The sequence below is a fragment of the Suricata suricatta genome, chromosome 16 (assembly GCF_006229205.1).
Source record: "Suricata suricatta isolate VVHF042 chromosome 16, meerkat_22Aug2017_6uvM2_HiC, whole genome shotgun sequence".
NCBI lineage: Eukaryota > Metazoa > Chordata > Mammalia > Carnivora > Herpestidae > Suricata > Suricata suricatta.
This window is the reverse complement of record NC_043715.1, coordinates 43,794,575-43,808,856: the sequence shown is the minus strand read 5'-3', so window position 1 is coordinate 43,808,856 and position 14,282 is coordinate 43,794,575. Positions and strand designations below refer to the sequence as shown.

Below are 14,282 nucleotides of genomic sequence, written 5' to 3'. Positions count from 1 at the left end.
GAGCTTAAGTTGTAACTACTCTTACCCATCCTCACAATGGGCACCAAATTAGCATATGTATGCGCAGTAGCTTATGCCTGGCTCTTCTTTGTTTCTATCGCCTAAGTTAGGCTTTTCTCTCAGGCCCAGGGTAAACATTATCTTTGTGTTCTTTAACCCCCTTTATTTTCCGTGTCTTAAGTTTGTGAAGCTCAATAGAAGAGCCTTTGGACAAACATCTGCAGTGTCTCTTTTAACTTCCTCTTCATAGAGGTGGGAATATGCTTCTACCCATGAGGTTTCTGGGGAATATCCGTCTGATTTGGAATGTTGTGAGGCCTAATCAATAGCAACAGACTTAATTTTACAGGAGCAATGAGTTTACAGAAGGAGATGCTAGCTTCCGCCCCTGTGGCAGGAGCCGTGCTCCATCTACCATTTCCTTACTGTGACCGTGTCATCCAGCAAGGCCGGTGCGGCTCCCAGCAATTATACTTTCCAGGATATCCATACATCATCTCTTTGGGACCAGGTTCAACTACCCAAATTTAGGAGACCAAGTGTGCACTGTGAGTCACATATAGGGAGATTACACCTATCAACATAGTGGCAACAGTCTTTGGTTCTCATTGGCTGAAGCCCTGGTAGAGTCAGTTCTCAGAACCACAGGGACTGAGTGGCAGGGGTAGTGACAGTGGTTTTTTCACTAGTCCAGTGGTATGTTCCAACATTTCTATTGGAACAAGATTTACTGTCCGTGGTCTTTTGCCCTCACCTTCACACCTGAGATTCTGAAAACTATCCTTTAATAAACCCCTTTCTACTTCAACTAATTCTGCTGTGAATTAAAAACTTTAACAGGAGAAACAGATAAACTATAACATATGTAAAGGAATATAAGTGTAGACATAAAAATAATGTTTATCTGTATATTTCAGCCTGAATGGGTCTCAAAAATAAATAAAGAAATTTAACAAAGGGTAATATAATTTGAGGAAATTATAAACTATGCAAAATAACATGTTAATAGATACACACACATTATCTCTCGTGATTTGAACATGCATTATCCAGATATTAAATGCACCATCTGAACAAAAACCTCTCAATAATTAAATTCTCATACTATGTAAAAAGTTTAAATTGAAGTATAGGTATAGGATGTAGGGTATTGTGGTCACATCTCTACTAACCTCCTCATTTGCTTGTTTATTTTTTTTCCTTTTACTTCTCTTTAATGCATTCAATTTTTTTTAATTTTATAGCCCCTCTCAATTATTCTATTATATTAAATTATTTTTAATAGTTTATTGTCAAATTGGTTTCCATACAACACCCAGTGCTCTTCCCCACAAGCGCCCTCCTCCATCACCACCTCTTTTCCCCCTCCCCTCATTTGCTTGTTTAAACGTGTGTACTATCACTATCATTTCTCCAAGCATGTAGCCCTTAATAGATTCCAATTCACTTCTACTATGTGCCCAAGAGCACTACCAACTTTTAATTTAGAGAGCACTTTTTACATTATTTCTTTGTTGGGTTTCATTAGAGAACATGCCCCTTGTATTATAAAAGAAAAACATGATTGAATTTCCTTTATTAAAGAATTGTATGTTTAAATGCTTTATGTTCCGGAGAAGTTCTTAGTGGATTATTTTGTAGATGATAAAGAGTATTCTTAGTTGCATTAAGAAAAGTAGAGCTTGGGAATGAGATAAATACACAGTACTAAGAAATGGCTCCTGCCATTTCAAAATTAGCCATCTACCTAGGTGGCTCAGTTGGTTGAGCTTTTTTTTTTTTTTTTTTAAATATTTATCTTGAGAGAGAGTGTGTGTGGGGGGGGGGGGTGGGCAGGGAAGGGCAAAGAGGGAGATACAGAACCCAAAGCAGGCTCCAGGCTCTGAGCTGTCAGCACAGAGCCCGAAACAGGGCTCGAACCCATGTACTGTAAGACCATGACCTAAGCCGAAGTCAGAGACTTAAACAACCCAGCCACCCAGGTGCCCCAAGTACCTGACTCTTAATTTTGACTCAGGTCATGATCCTAGGGTTGTGGGATTGAGGCCCATTTTGGGCTCTGTGCTAAGCATGGAGCCTGAGATTCTGTCTCTCCCCACTCCCTTATCTCCCCTCTCTGCTCCTCCACCCTGCTCGTGTGCACTCTAAAATAAAATAGTTCGAAAAAATAAAAATTAGCCATCCAACACGTTTAGGGAATAACTTAGATCTGAAAAAATGATAGATACCTTTATATGGGCTAGAATTATACACACTAAATCTATAGGGGTGCCTGGGTGGCTCAGTCGGTTGAGCATCTGACTTTGGCTCTGATTGTTACCTTGCAGTTCGTGGATTGGAGCCCCACATGGGGCTCACTGCTGTCAGCATGGAGCCTGCTCTGGATCCTCTGTCTCCCTCTGGCTTTACACCTCCCCGTCTCTTCCTCTCTCTCTCTCAAAAATGAATAAACGTTAATAAATAAGTAGATAAATCTATAATAGGGTTGCCTCAGGGAAAGGTTTGAGAGTAATGAGTCTTTGACATTCATAGTTAATGTCAAACTATGCTAAAAAATATGAAGCAAACATTATATGTTAACATGTATTAATTTTACATAATATATGAGTGTCATGTCACATTTTCTGAACTATTCAAAAGAATTTATCCATCCCACTCATTGCATACTAATTAGAAAGTTAAAAATTATTATGTATACCATGGAAAGGTCTAGTAGTCACTACCTTAATCAGTGAACAAATTTGGCAGTATCAATAGTGGGACAATTTATTTTACTTATATAATTATATTTAATACTTTATGTTACACACAGTGTACCATCTGTTGTAGTAAGTACATACCATCATTTTATTTTTACCAAAACTGTTTCTCCTACATTTATTTATGAGAAAATAGACAAATTCTGAAAGTTGGACATTCTACTAGGCCTAGATTCTAAAAATGGTAGTGACAAAAAGAATGAGATGAGATGAGAGCGTTGATCAGATCCTTGTTTGGAAAAACATTTCATAAGCCAGTTTTGAGATAATTTGGGAACTTATGGTATTATTTTTAATTTTCTAATATCATGCTCTTATAATTTAGACAAACTCCTTATTTTCAGATTATGCATGAAGTATTTAGGAGTGAAATGTAACAGTAATAAAGATAAAGATGTGGCAAGATGTTAACAACTAAGTCAACCTAGGATGTGATGGATGTCTGTTGCACTATTATTTTAGCTTTCCTGTGGTTCTAGAAATCTTCAGTAGAAACTCTTAGAAGGAAATTTAGCTTTAACTTTAAAATACAAAAAATATTAGAAGATACTTAGGAAAATGTGAATAATCTTGGGCTGTATGTAGGAAACATTCTATGTCTATTATATTTCATTCCATAAAAGTAAAAAAAATCTATGACAAAGGATATATTAAAAACACAAGACAGAGAAATTATTTTTGTAATCTATAAGATAAAGATAATAGCCATAAACACAAAAAACTTCTATAAATTAATGAAAGAAAAAATACAATAGAAATTGTGCAGACTATCAATAGGTAATTTACAGAAAATTCAGATGGCTGGTAAGCAAATGAAATCATATTCAATCTGCCCAATATTTAAATAAATTCAGATTAAAGCAATGACATGTTTTTCATCAGAAAGACTGACAATGAGTACCAAGTGCTGTTAAATTGTGGGAAAATGAAAATGGGCAACTCAAACATTATCGATGGGACTGAATATACTACATCTGAAAGTAGTATCTTACTAGCTATTATAATTTAAAAAACACACGTACTTTTTTAATGTAAGAATCTACAGAAATGAAAACATATATATACAAGTATTTATGTATAAAGATATTTATTGACAATTGTCAAACCCAACAAGGAAGTGGAAACAATATAAACATTCATCAATAAACAATATGAACATATAATACCTCGACATATGTAGTATTCTGCAGCTACTAACACTAAAATGAGTAAGTTAGATTTATATGTACCTGGAAAGATGTCCATGATGTATTTTATAGGAAAACTCACAGTTTGATGTCCATATACTGATCCTGTTTAAATATATAAATATCCACAAACAATCATGAAAAAAAGAACCATGTTTAATAAATGTGTACAGTAAGCATAAAGAAAGCTACAGAAAAGTATTAAAGAGATTTCTAACATGGTAGTTAAGGAAGTCATATTTTCTTTTTCCTTTATTTATATTTGCTATAATTTCTTGTTTTGGAGGTAATTGCATTATGTAATTTCAGAAAGGCAATTTGGTCAAACATGATAAGAAAAAGACACCCCACAGGATGAAGGAAAATATTTGCAAATCATGCATGTGATGGGGATTTATATCCAGAATAAAAAAACTTCTAAAAGAAAAAAATGTAAGCTTAATTTCTAACATTTCTTTTGAGAATAAGTAAACAACAATTAGAAGTAGAGAACAAAGTAATGGCATCATGGTCCACTTGACCATCCTCATTCTTCTATTTGTTATACAATTTACCTTAGAAAACAATTTCTAATTCTGAAAACTTGATTTACAGATTAGATATATCAGTGATAAAGCCATTTATTTTATTACCATGCTTTTAAAATTCCATAAACCTATTTTCTTGTCTTCCGTTTTCAATATCTCATTAAGTTGAACTAAAAGTGGGGTACAGGGAAGAGTAAGAAAGTACTGTGAAGGAAGATCGTTACATAGAGGGATTTCCCTTTTTTTAAAAGACAAGGGTCCCATATGTAGAAAAAGAATGTGATTGGTTTACAGAGAAAGCAACTTGCTCTCTCATAAACTTAGTTGGCCTCAAGCTATAATGTTTTAGAATTTCCACCCCTGAGGTAATATTTCTCTTAGCTAGAGCAGCATTTACAAAAGTAGTTCACATGCAAAAGATATTAACAGACATTGAAGAAGGGATTTATGTTCAAGTAGGTTTGGCACATGATGGGTTAAAGTTTAAAAAAACCTGATTCACTACAATATTTATTACAGCCCTGATGAAATAAAATGAGCTTATTGCTTTAAAAAGTGAAGTGAAACGTGCCATGATTTACAGATTTGTTTGACCACAGAATCTTTCTTTCCAATATCATCTGAGTTCTAGAATTACTTGAAATACACTATAGGAAATTTTAGGCTAACATATTATCTGTGGAATTAAATTAACATAGAGATATGGTTCTTAGTAAAACCTATAAAAAATGAGATCTTGCCATTTGCAACAACATGGAGGGACTTAAAGGACCTTATGCTGAGTGAAATAAGTCAGAAAGACAAATACCATCTGATTTCACTTATATCTGGAATCTAAAACACAAAATAGAAATAGAATCAAAAATACAGAGAATTAGTGGTTGCCAGAAGGGAGGTGGCTTGGAGAGTGGATGAAATAGGTGAAGGGGATTAGGAGTTACAAACTTCCAGTTATAAAATCAATCTATCAATAAGTTAATTAAACAAATCACAGGGATGAAAAGTACAGCATGTGGAGTATAGTCAATAATACTGTAATAATGTATTGTGACAATGGTAGCAACATTTATTGTGGTCAGTATTGAGTAAAGTACAGAATTGTCTATGTACTATGTTATACACCTGAAACTAAAATAATATTGTATGTCAACTATATTTCAATTAAGAAAGAAAGAAAAGAAAGTAAAGATAGAAAAGAAAAGAAAAGAAAAAAGGATTCTTGAGCCCAGCAGGAAACAAAATTTTTTTAAATATTGAAAAACACAACAGTGGTGAGAGTGGACATCCCTGTCGTGTTCCTGATCTCAGGGGGATAGCTCTCAGTTTTTACCCACTGAGGATGATATTAGCTGTGGGCTTTCCATAAATTGCTTTAATAATGTTTAAGTAGTTCCTTCTATCCTGACTTTCTTGAGGGTTTTTATTAAGAAAGGATGTTGTACTTTGTCAAATGCTTTTTCTGCATCTATCGACAGGATCATATGGTTTTTATCTTTTCCTTTGTTAATGTGATGTATCACATAGATGGATTTGCAAATATTGAACTAGCCCTGAAACCCTGGAATGAATCCCACTTGATCATGATGGATAATTCTTTTTATGTGCTGCTGAATTAAATTTGCTAGTATCTTTTTGAGTATTTTTGCATCTGTATTCATTAAGGATATTGGCCTGTAGTTCTCTTTTTTGTTGGGTCTCTGTCTGGCTTAGGAGTCAAAGTGATATTTGCTTCATTGAAAAAGTCCAGAAGTCTTCCTTCCATTTCTATTTTTTTGGAATAACTTGAGAAGGATAGGCGTTAACTCTTCTTTAAATGTCTGGTAGAACTCCCCTGGGAACCCATCCAGCCCTGGGCTTTTATTTGTTGGGAGATTTTTGATAACTGATTCAATTTCTTCACTGGTTATGGGTCTGTACAGATTTTCTATCTCTTCCTGTTTGAATTTTGGTAGTGCATGTGTGTTTAGGAATTTGTCCATTTCTTCTAGGTTGTCCAGTTTGTTGGCATATAACTTTTCATAGTAATCTCTGATGATTGCTTGTATTTCTGAGAGATCAGTTGTAATAGATCCATTTTCATTTATGATTTTGTCTATTTAGGTGTTCTCTCTTTTCTTTCTGAGGAGCCTTGCTGGAGGTTTATCAATTTTGTTTACTTTTTTCAAAAAACCAACTCTTGGTTTCATTGATCTGTTCAACTGGTGTTTTTAAACTTCTATATTGTTTATTTCTTTATTATTTATCTTCTGCTGCTGGGTTTGGGGTGCTCTTGCTGCTCCCTTTCTAGTTTCCTTATGTGCTCGGTTAGATTTTGAGTTTGCGCTTTTTCTTGTTTCTTGAAATAGGCCTGGATTGCAATACGCTTTCCTCTAAGGACTGCCTTTGCTGCGTCCCAGAGAGTTTGGATGGTTGTATTTTCATTTTCATTTGTTTCCATATATTTTTTAATTTCTTCTCTAATTGCCTGATTGGCCCAATCATTCTTCAGCAGGTTGGTTTTTAACCTCCACATTTTTAACATAGTGCTGGAAGTCCTAGCATCAGCAATCAGACAACAAAAGGAAATAAAAGGCATCAGAATTGGCAAAGAAGAAGTCAAACTTCCACTTTTTGCAGATGACATGATACTCTACATGGAAAACCTGATTGACTCCACCAGAAGCCTTCTAGAACTGACCCATGAATTCAGTAAAGTCGCAGGCTAGAAAATCAATGTACAGAAATCAGTTGCATTTTTATACACCAAAAATGAAGCAACAGAAAGAGAAATCAAGAAACCGATCCCATTCACAATTGCACAAAAAAACCCATAAAATACCTAGGAATAAACCTAACCAAAGATGTAAAAGACCTATATGATGAAAACTATAGAAAGCTTATGAAAGAATTTGAAGAAGACACAAATAAATGGAAAAACAGTCCATGCTCATGGATCAGAAGAATAAACATTGTTAAAATATCATATTACCCAAAGCAACCTACACATTCAATGTAATCTCCATCAAAATTGCACCAGCATTCTTCTCAAAGCTAGAATAAATTATCTTAAAATTCATATGGAACCACAAAAAAACCCCGAATAGCCAAAGTAATATTAAAGAAGAAAACCCAAATGGGAGGCATCACAATCCCAGACTTTAGCCTCTACTACAAAGCTGTCATCATCAAGATAGTATGTTATTGGCACAAAAACAGACACATAGACCAGTGGAATAAAGAGTCCAGAACTGGACCCACAAGTGTATGGCCAATTAATCTTTGACAAAGCAGGAAGGAGTATCCAATGGAAAAAAGACTGGCTCTTTAGCAGGTGGTGCTAGGAGAGCTGGACAGCAACATGTAGAAGAATGAAACTAGACCACTTTCTTACACCATACACAAAAACAAACTCAAAATGGATAAAGGACCTGAATGTGAGATAGGAAACCATCAAAACCCTAGAGGAGAAAGCAGGAAATAGCCTCCTTGACCTCAATCGCAGCAATTTCATACTTGACACATCCCCAAAGGCAAGGGAATCAAGAACAAAAATGAACTATTGGGACCTCATCAAGATAAAAAGTTTCTGCACTGCAAAGGAAATAAAAATAAAAACTGATGGGCAACTGATGGAATGGGAAAGGATAGTGACAAATGGCATAGCAGATAAAGGGCTAGTATCGAAAATCTACAAGATACTCACCAAACTCCATACCCGCAAAATAAATAATCCAGTGAGGAAATGGGCGGAGGACTTGAACAGACACTTCTCCAAAGAGGACATCCATATGGCCAACAGGCACATGAAACGATGCTTAGCATCACTCAGCATCAGGGAAACACAAATCAAAACCACACTGAGATACCACCTTATGCTGGTCAGAGTGGCTATAATGAACAATCAAGAGACTATAGATGCTGGCAAGGATGTGGAGAAATGGGCACCCTCCTGCACTGTTGGTGGGAATGTAAACTGGTACAACCACTCTGGAAAACCGTGTGGAGGTTCCTCAAAAAACTATCAATAGAACACCCATATGACCCAGCAATAGCACTGGTGGGAATCTACCCAATGGATACAGAAATGCTGATGCAGAGGGGCACATGTACCCCAATGTTCATAGTGGCACTTTCTAAGATAGCCAAATCATGGAAAGAGCCTAGATGTCCACCAACTGATGAATGGATCAAGAAGATGTGGTTTATATATATAATGGAATACTACATGGCAATGAGAAAGAATGAAATCTGGCCATTTGTAGCAAAATGGATGGACCTCGAGGGTGTCATGCTAAGTGAAATGAGTCAGGCAGAGTAGGAAAGATCCCATATGTTGTCACTCATAGGTCTATCAGGAAAAACATTAACGGGACCATGGGAAGGGGAAAGGAGGAGAAGAGTTGGGAAGAGGGAGTGAGGCAAATCATGAGAGACTTTCAATGCTGAGAACAAACAGGGCTGAAGAGGGAGGGTGAATGGGGGGCTGATGGTCATGGAGAGGGGCACTTGTAGGGAATAGTACTGGGTGTTATATGGAATCCAACTTGGTAATAAACTATTAATTTAAAAAGTACTGGAAAACATAATTACAATAATAATTAATATTTATTTAGTATAAACTATGTATTACACATTGCTTTAAGGCTTCATATGTATTTGCATCTTTAAATCATTATGAGAATGATTTTAATGTTTTATAAATGAAAAAATTAAAGCAAACAGGGGTTACTAACTTTTCCAAAGGAAATGTGTAGTAAATGGTGGAGTTCAGATCATGCTGAACAAAAGAATGCCAAACCAGAAAACCCTACATTGTATGCTTGTGCTCTTGTATAAGTTTGTCTGTTCCGTCCCGGCTGGTGGGTCGGTCGATCCATCGTTGTGGGTTCCTGAGGGAGGGAGAGAGAATTGGGGGACAGGGAGCACAGAGAGTGAAGGCAAGACAAGCATTTCTGATCAAGCCTCTCTTTATTGAGAAAATACCCACACCTATATAGGGTTTGGGGCGGGAAGCTGACCTAGGTTAGTTGCTAGGAAACAGGATCAAGTGATTTTTAGGAAAAGGCTGGGGAAAAGGGGAAACCGAAACTGCAGTTTCAAACACAGCATCTAAAGGATCGGTAAGAAAGCCCAGACTTGCAGACTGCAACGCTGGGCAGGGGAGCGATTGGCACCACTTAAGCCTAAGTGCGGTTGATCTTTTGTTCTACTGTGCACTTCCCTAGCCGATCTTTGTAATTCAGGCTCCCTGAGGCGAGCAACACTTCCTTGCCTGAGGCGGCCCCACTTGGCAGCTCCCTACATTTATTAATTTCTAACAAAGATTGAAAAATGATTGAAACTGATTCTCCCATATGTTAGTTTAACCTTTCTCTGTTGAATTTTCTGATAGTGAGTACCTATGAATGAAAGTAAAAAAGGATTCCCATTTTCATCATTTGAATTTTCTGATATTCCAAAGCTGAGTATCAATGGGCAATCTAAAGGTTTAATAAATTTGTATTTTCATGAAGTTTTTCTCGATTATGAAGTTTATGATGTTGAGTAAGGTGTGAATGACGTCTAAAATCCTTACCACATTCATTACATTTATAAGGCTTCTCACCAGAATGAATTCTCTGATGTTGAGTAAGTTGTGAGCCACGATTAAAGGCCTTCCCACATTCATTACATTTGTATGGTTTCTCACCAGTATGAATTCTCTGGTGCTGAGTAAGATGTGAACCACGAATAAAGGCTTTCCCACATTCATTACACTCATAGGGTTTCTCACCAGTATGAACTCTCTGATGGTAAGTTAGCTGTGAGCCACGAATAAAAGCCTTACCACATTCCTTACATTCATACCGCTTTTTACCAGAATGAGAAATCTGATGTAGAGTAAGTTGTGAGGCACAAATAAAGATCTTCCCACACTGCTTACATTCATAAGGATTCTCACCTGTATGAATTATCTGATGCTGAGCCAGTTGTGAGCTATAAATAAAGGCCTTCCCACACTCTTTACATTCATAGGGTTTTTCACCAGTGTGAATCCTCTGATGCTGAATAAGATGTGAGCCACGAATAAAGGCTTTCCCACATTCCTTACATTCAAAAGGTTTTTCACCGGTGTGAATTTTTTGATGTTCAGTAAGTTGGGAGCCACGAATAAATGATTTCCCACATTCTTGACATTCATAGGGTTTCTCTCCAGTATGAATCCTCTGGTGTCGAATAAGCTGTGAGCCATAGTTAAAGGTCTTTCCACATTGCTTACATTCATGTGGTTTCCTACCTGTATGAATCCTCTGATGTTCAGTAAGTTGGGAGCCACGCATAAAGGACATTTCACAGTCATTGCATTTATAAGGTTTCTCACCAGTATGAAGTCTGTGATGCAGAGTAAGCTGTGAGCCATAGCTAAAGGCCTTCCCACACTGCTTGCATTCATAGGGTTTCTCCCCCGTATGAATACTCTGATGTATGGTAAGGTGTGAGCGATGCCTAAAAGTCTTTCCACATTCTTTACATTGATAGGGTTTCTCCGCAGTATGAACTCTCTGATGGTAAGTAAGTTGAGAACCACGGAAAACAGGCCTTACCACATTCATTACATTCATAGGGTCGTTCACCAGTATGAATTCTTTGATGCTGGGTAAGAGGAGAGCCACGAATAAAGGCTTTTCCACACTCTTTACATTTATAAGGTTTCTCTCCAGTATGAATTCTGGGATGATAAGTAAGCTGTGAGGCACAAATAAAGGTTTTTCCACACTCCTTACATTGTAAGGTTTCTTAACCATATGAACTCTCTGATGGTAAGTTCTGACCCCTGAACAAAGGCCTGTCCACATTCTTTACATTCATAGAATTTTTCATCAGAATGAACTTTCTGATGTTCAGTCATTTGAAAGCCATGCATAAAATATTTTATGCATGCTTTACATTCATAGGATTTCTCAGGAAAATGAGTTCTTTGTTTTATCATGAGGGATGCAGTCTGGCTAAAATTGGGAATTTCTTTACAAGTTATTAGTAGTTGCTTGAAAAGTCCCTCTTTATTTCCCAATTGACTTTCAAACAGGTCTTTGCATTCCCTATCATCTTGAAGACTTTTACAATCACACTTAAGTCTTGTAAGCTGTTCTATTATCTTCCACTGAGATGATTCTATTTCATAAATTCCTTTTCTTGAGAACATGTTTTTGGTCTCACATCTCGATTCCCAGGCTATAAAGTAAAAAGAAAGAAAATGTTATTTTCATATTCCCTGAAAAATGAAACCACTAAGGTAGAAACAGTACACTCAAAGTGCATATCATATTCATGTCAGTAGAACCAATGGAGTAGAAAATAAAAATCCAGAAACAATTATAAGTGCAAATTTAGTATACAATAAAAGCCAGCTGCTCAAATTGGTAGGAAAAACATGGAACTCTTCCTAATAAGTTAAATTGATAAACATATGGATAAACACATAGAAAAAACACCTGCATTAATTCTGCATAAATTCCAAATGGATCAGAAACCCATATTTACAGAAATGAAAACATACGTATAATTAGAATAAAACTTGGGTGACTTCTTCTATAAACTAGGAATGGGGAAAACTTTCCTAGTCATAATTTGATAAAATGACTACATTATAAAGAAAAAAGAAAGGTTGGCATGTCAAAAAGACGGGAAGCTGAGTAAAATGACAAACTTGGAAAAAATATTTGCAAAGTGCAGTGTCCCTAATACACACACACACACACACACACACACACACACACACACACACATACACACAGTTTCTAGAATTAGACTAGAAAAAAACTACTATATAAAACTAGACACCAATCCTATATAAAAAGAGACTAGGAAAATAGGGCAGTTGATAGAAAAGTAATGTAAATAGTTTTTAACCATATGAGAATATACTCAACTTTGCTCATAAGATAAATGCAAATTAAAGCTACACAGAGGTGAAGATATGGAAAATTCCAATCCTCACAGCTTGCTGATGGAAATGTAAAATGGTACAACTGCTTCATAAAACAATTTTGTACTTACTCAAAAAGTTAACAGAGTCCCATATTACCCTGCAATTTCCCTCCTAGTTATATGCCCAAGAGAAGTGTCCAACACAGAGTTACCACATAACCCAGAAATCCACTTATAGGTACAGAGCGAAGAGAATTGAACACAAAAACACGAATACATTGTTCATAACAGCATTTTTATTATTAGTCTAAGGTGGAAACAAGTCAAACATTCATTAATTGGTAAAAGAATAAAAATGTGGTGTATCCTTACAATAGAATATTTGGCAGTAAAAATACTGACACATGCTACAACATGAATAAACGTTGCACATAGTATGCTTAGTGAAAGAAGTTAGTCACAAAAGACCACATATTACATGATTGCTTTTATATGAATTATCCAAAGCAGGCAAATCCATATAGACAAAAAAATCAGTAGCTGCACAGGGCTGGGGGATGGACACAGAAACGTGAGGAATGGTTACTACTGGATACTGGATTTCTTCTTGGAGCGATAAAAATGTTCTAAAATTGTGATGGCTATATGAGACTGTGAATATAATAAAATCATCACTGTTTACTCTCAATGGGTAAACTGTACAGTATGTGAAATATATCTCAATAAAGTACTTTTAAAAACTACAGAGATACTACTTCTTACCTCTTGGAATAGGGCATTTCTCAATGTGACATCAAATACTATTAGCAAGACGGTAAGGATATTGGTACTTACAGACATTACTAGTAAGAATATGAATGGTATAAAGCAACCTATGAAAGGAAATATGGCACCATTTCGCACAATTACATATATCTTTTGATCTAACAACTCCACTTCTGTGAAATCAATCCCCAAATTGCACTAACTAAAGTGTCAAAAATATGATACACAAAAAGTTTTCACTGAGTACAATGTGTTACAGCAAAAGATAAAAGATGACCAAACTGGGAGCACATGGTGGCTTAGTTGGTTGACCGCCCAACTTCGGCTCAGGTCATGATCTGTTTGTGACTTCAAGCCCCGTGTCAGGCTCTGCTGACAGCTCAGAGCCTGCTTCGGATTCTGTGTCACCCTCTCTGTCCCTTCCCCATTTGCGCACTCTCTCTCTCTCAAAAACAAACATTACCAAAAATAAAAAACGCCAATTGTCCATTGGTAGGTGATGTATGGAAGTAATTCATGGTATATCCACATCACAAAGTACTATGCAGCAGTTTAAAAAAGGAAATATATTAATATGAAATGCTGTTTAAATATATTATTGTGAGAAGATGTGGACAAAGTCATATATAGTTATCCTTTTCTCTTAGGAAGGAGAGAAGAGTAAGTATGCATGTATAAAACACATTTGCTTTGTTTTTTTTTTTAAGGGATGGATTGCAGGGTGGGGAAGGAATAACTGGAGGGGCAAGGCTAGAAGTCAGACCTCTTTCAATACAACTTGTTTTGTAAATTTCACTTTGGAGGTATATAAATATTTCCTGTTATTACAAAACAAATGATAACAAACAGCGTAAAAGTGGAAAATACTGAATTAAAAAAATAGTATTTACAATTGTTGGAATAACTATACATACAAATTATTTCAAATAACTTTCAAACATAGTAATTTGTGAAATATACTCTACGTAAGGCGAAAAAGTATTGCCAAAACAATCGTCTCAAACTGTTTTGAGTAACCATACTGTTGGTAATACTATCAATCTTCTTTTAGAGGGTTATATTTATAGTGTAGGATAAAATAAGTAATTATGTGATATTCCAATCCTATGATTTTTAGTGTTCATAGTACCTGGAGCTCTAGGCATGGGAGAAAATGG

At 36.0% G+C, this 14,282-nt stretch overlaps 1 protein-coding gene across 1 annotated transcript in view; it reads right to left on the bottom strand.

Annotated features, from left to right (window-relative positions):
* The window catches only part of LOC115281039 (zinc finger protein 91-like), a 239,667-nt gene that overhangs the window by 62,731 nt on the left and 162,654 nt on the right, over window positions 1-14,282 (bottom strand). The window contains 2 exon segments of the mRNA XM_029926287.1: window positions 9,992-11,030; window positions 11,032-11,178. Coding sequence (XP_029782147.1) covers window positions 9,992-11,030; window positions 11,032-11,178 — 1,186 coding nt within the window.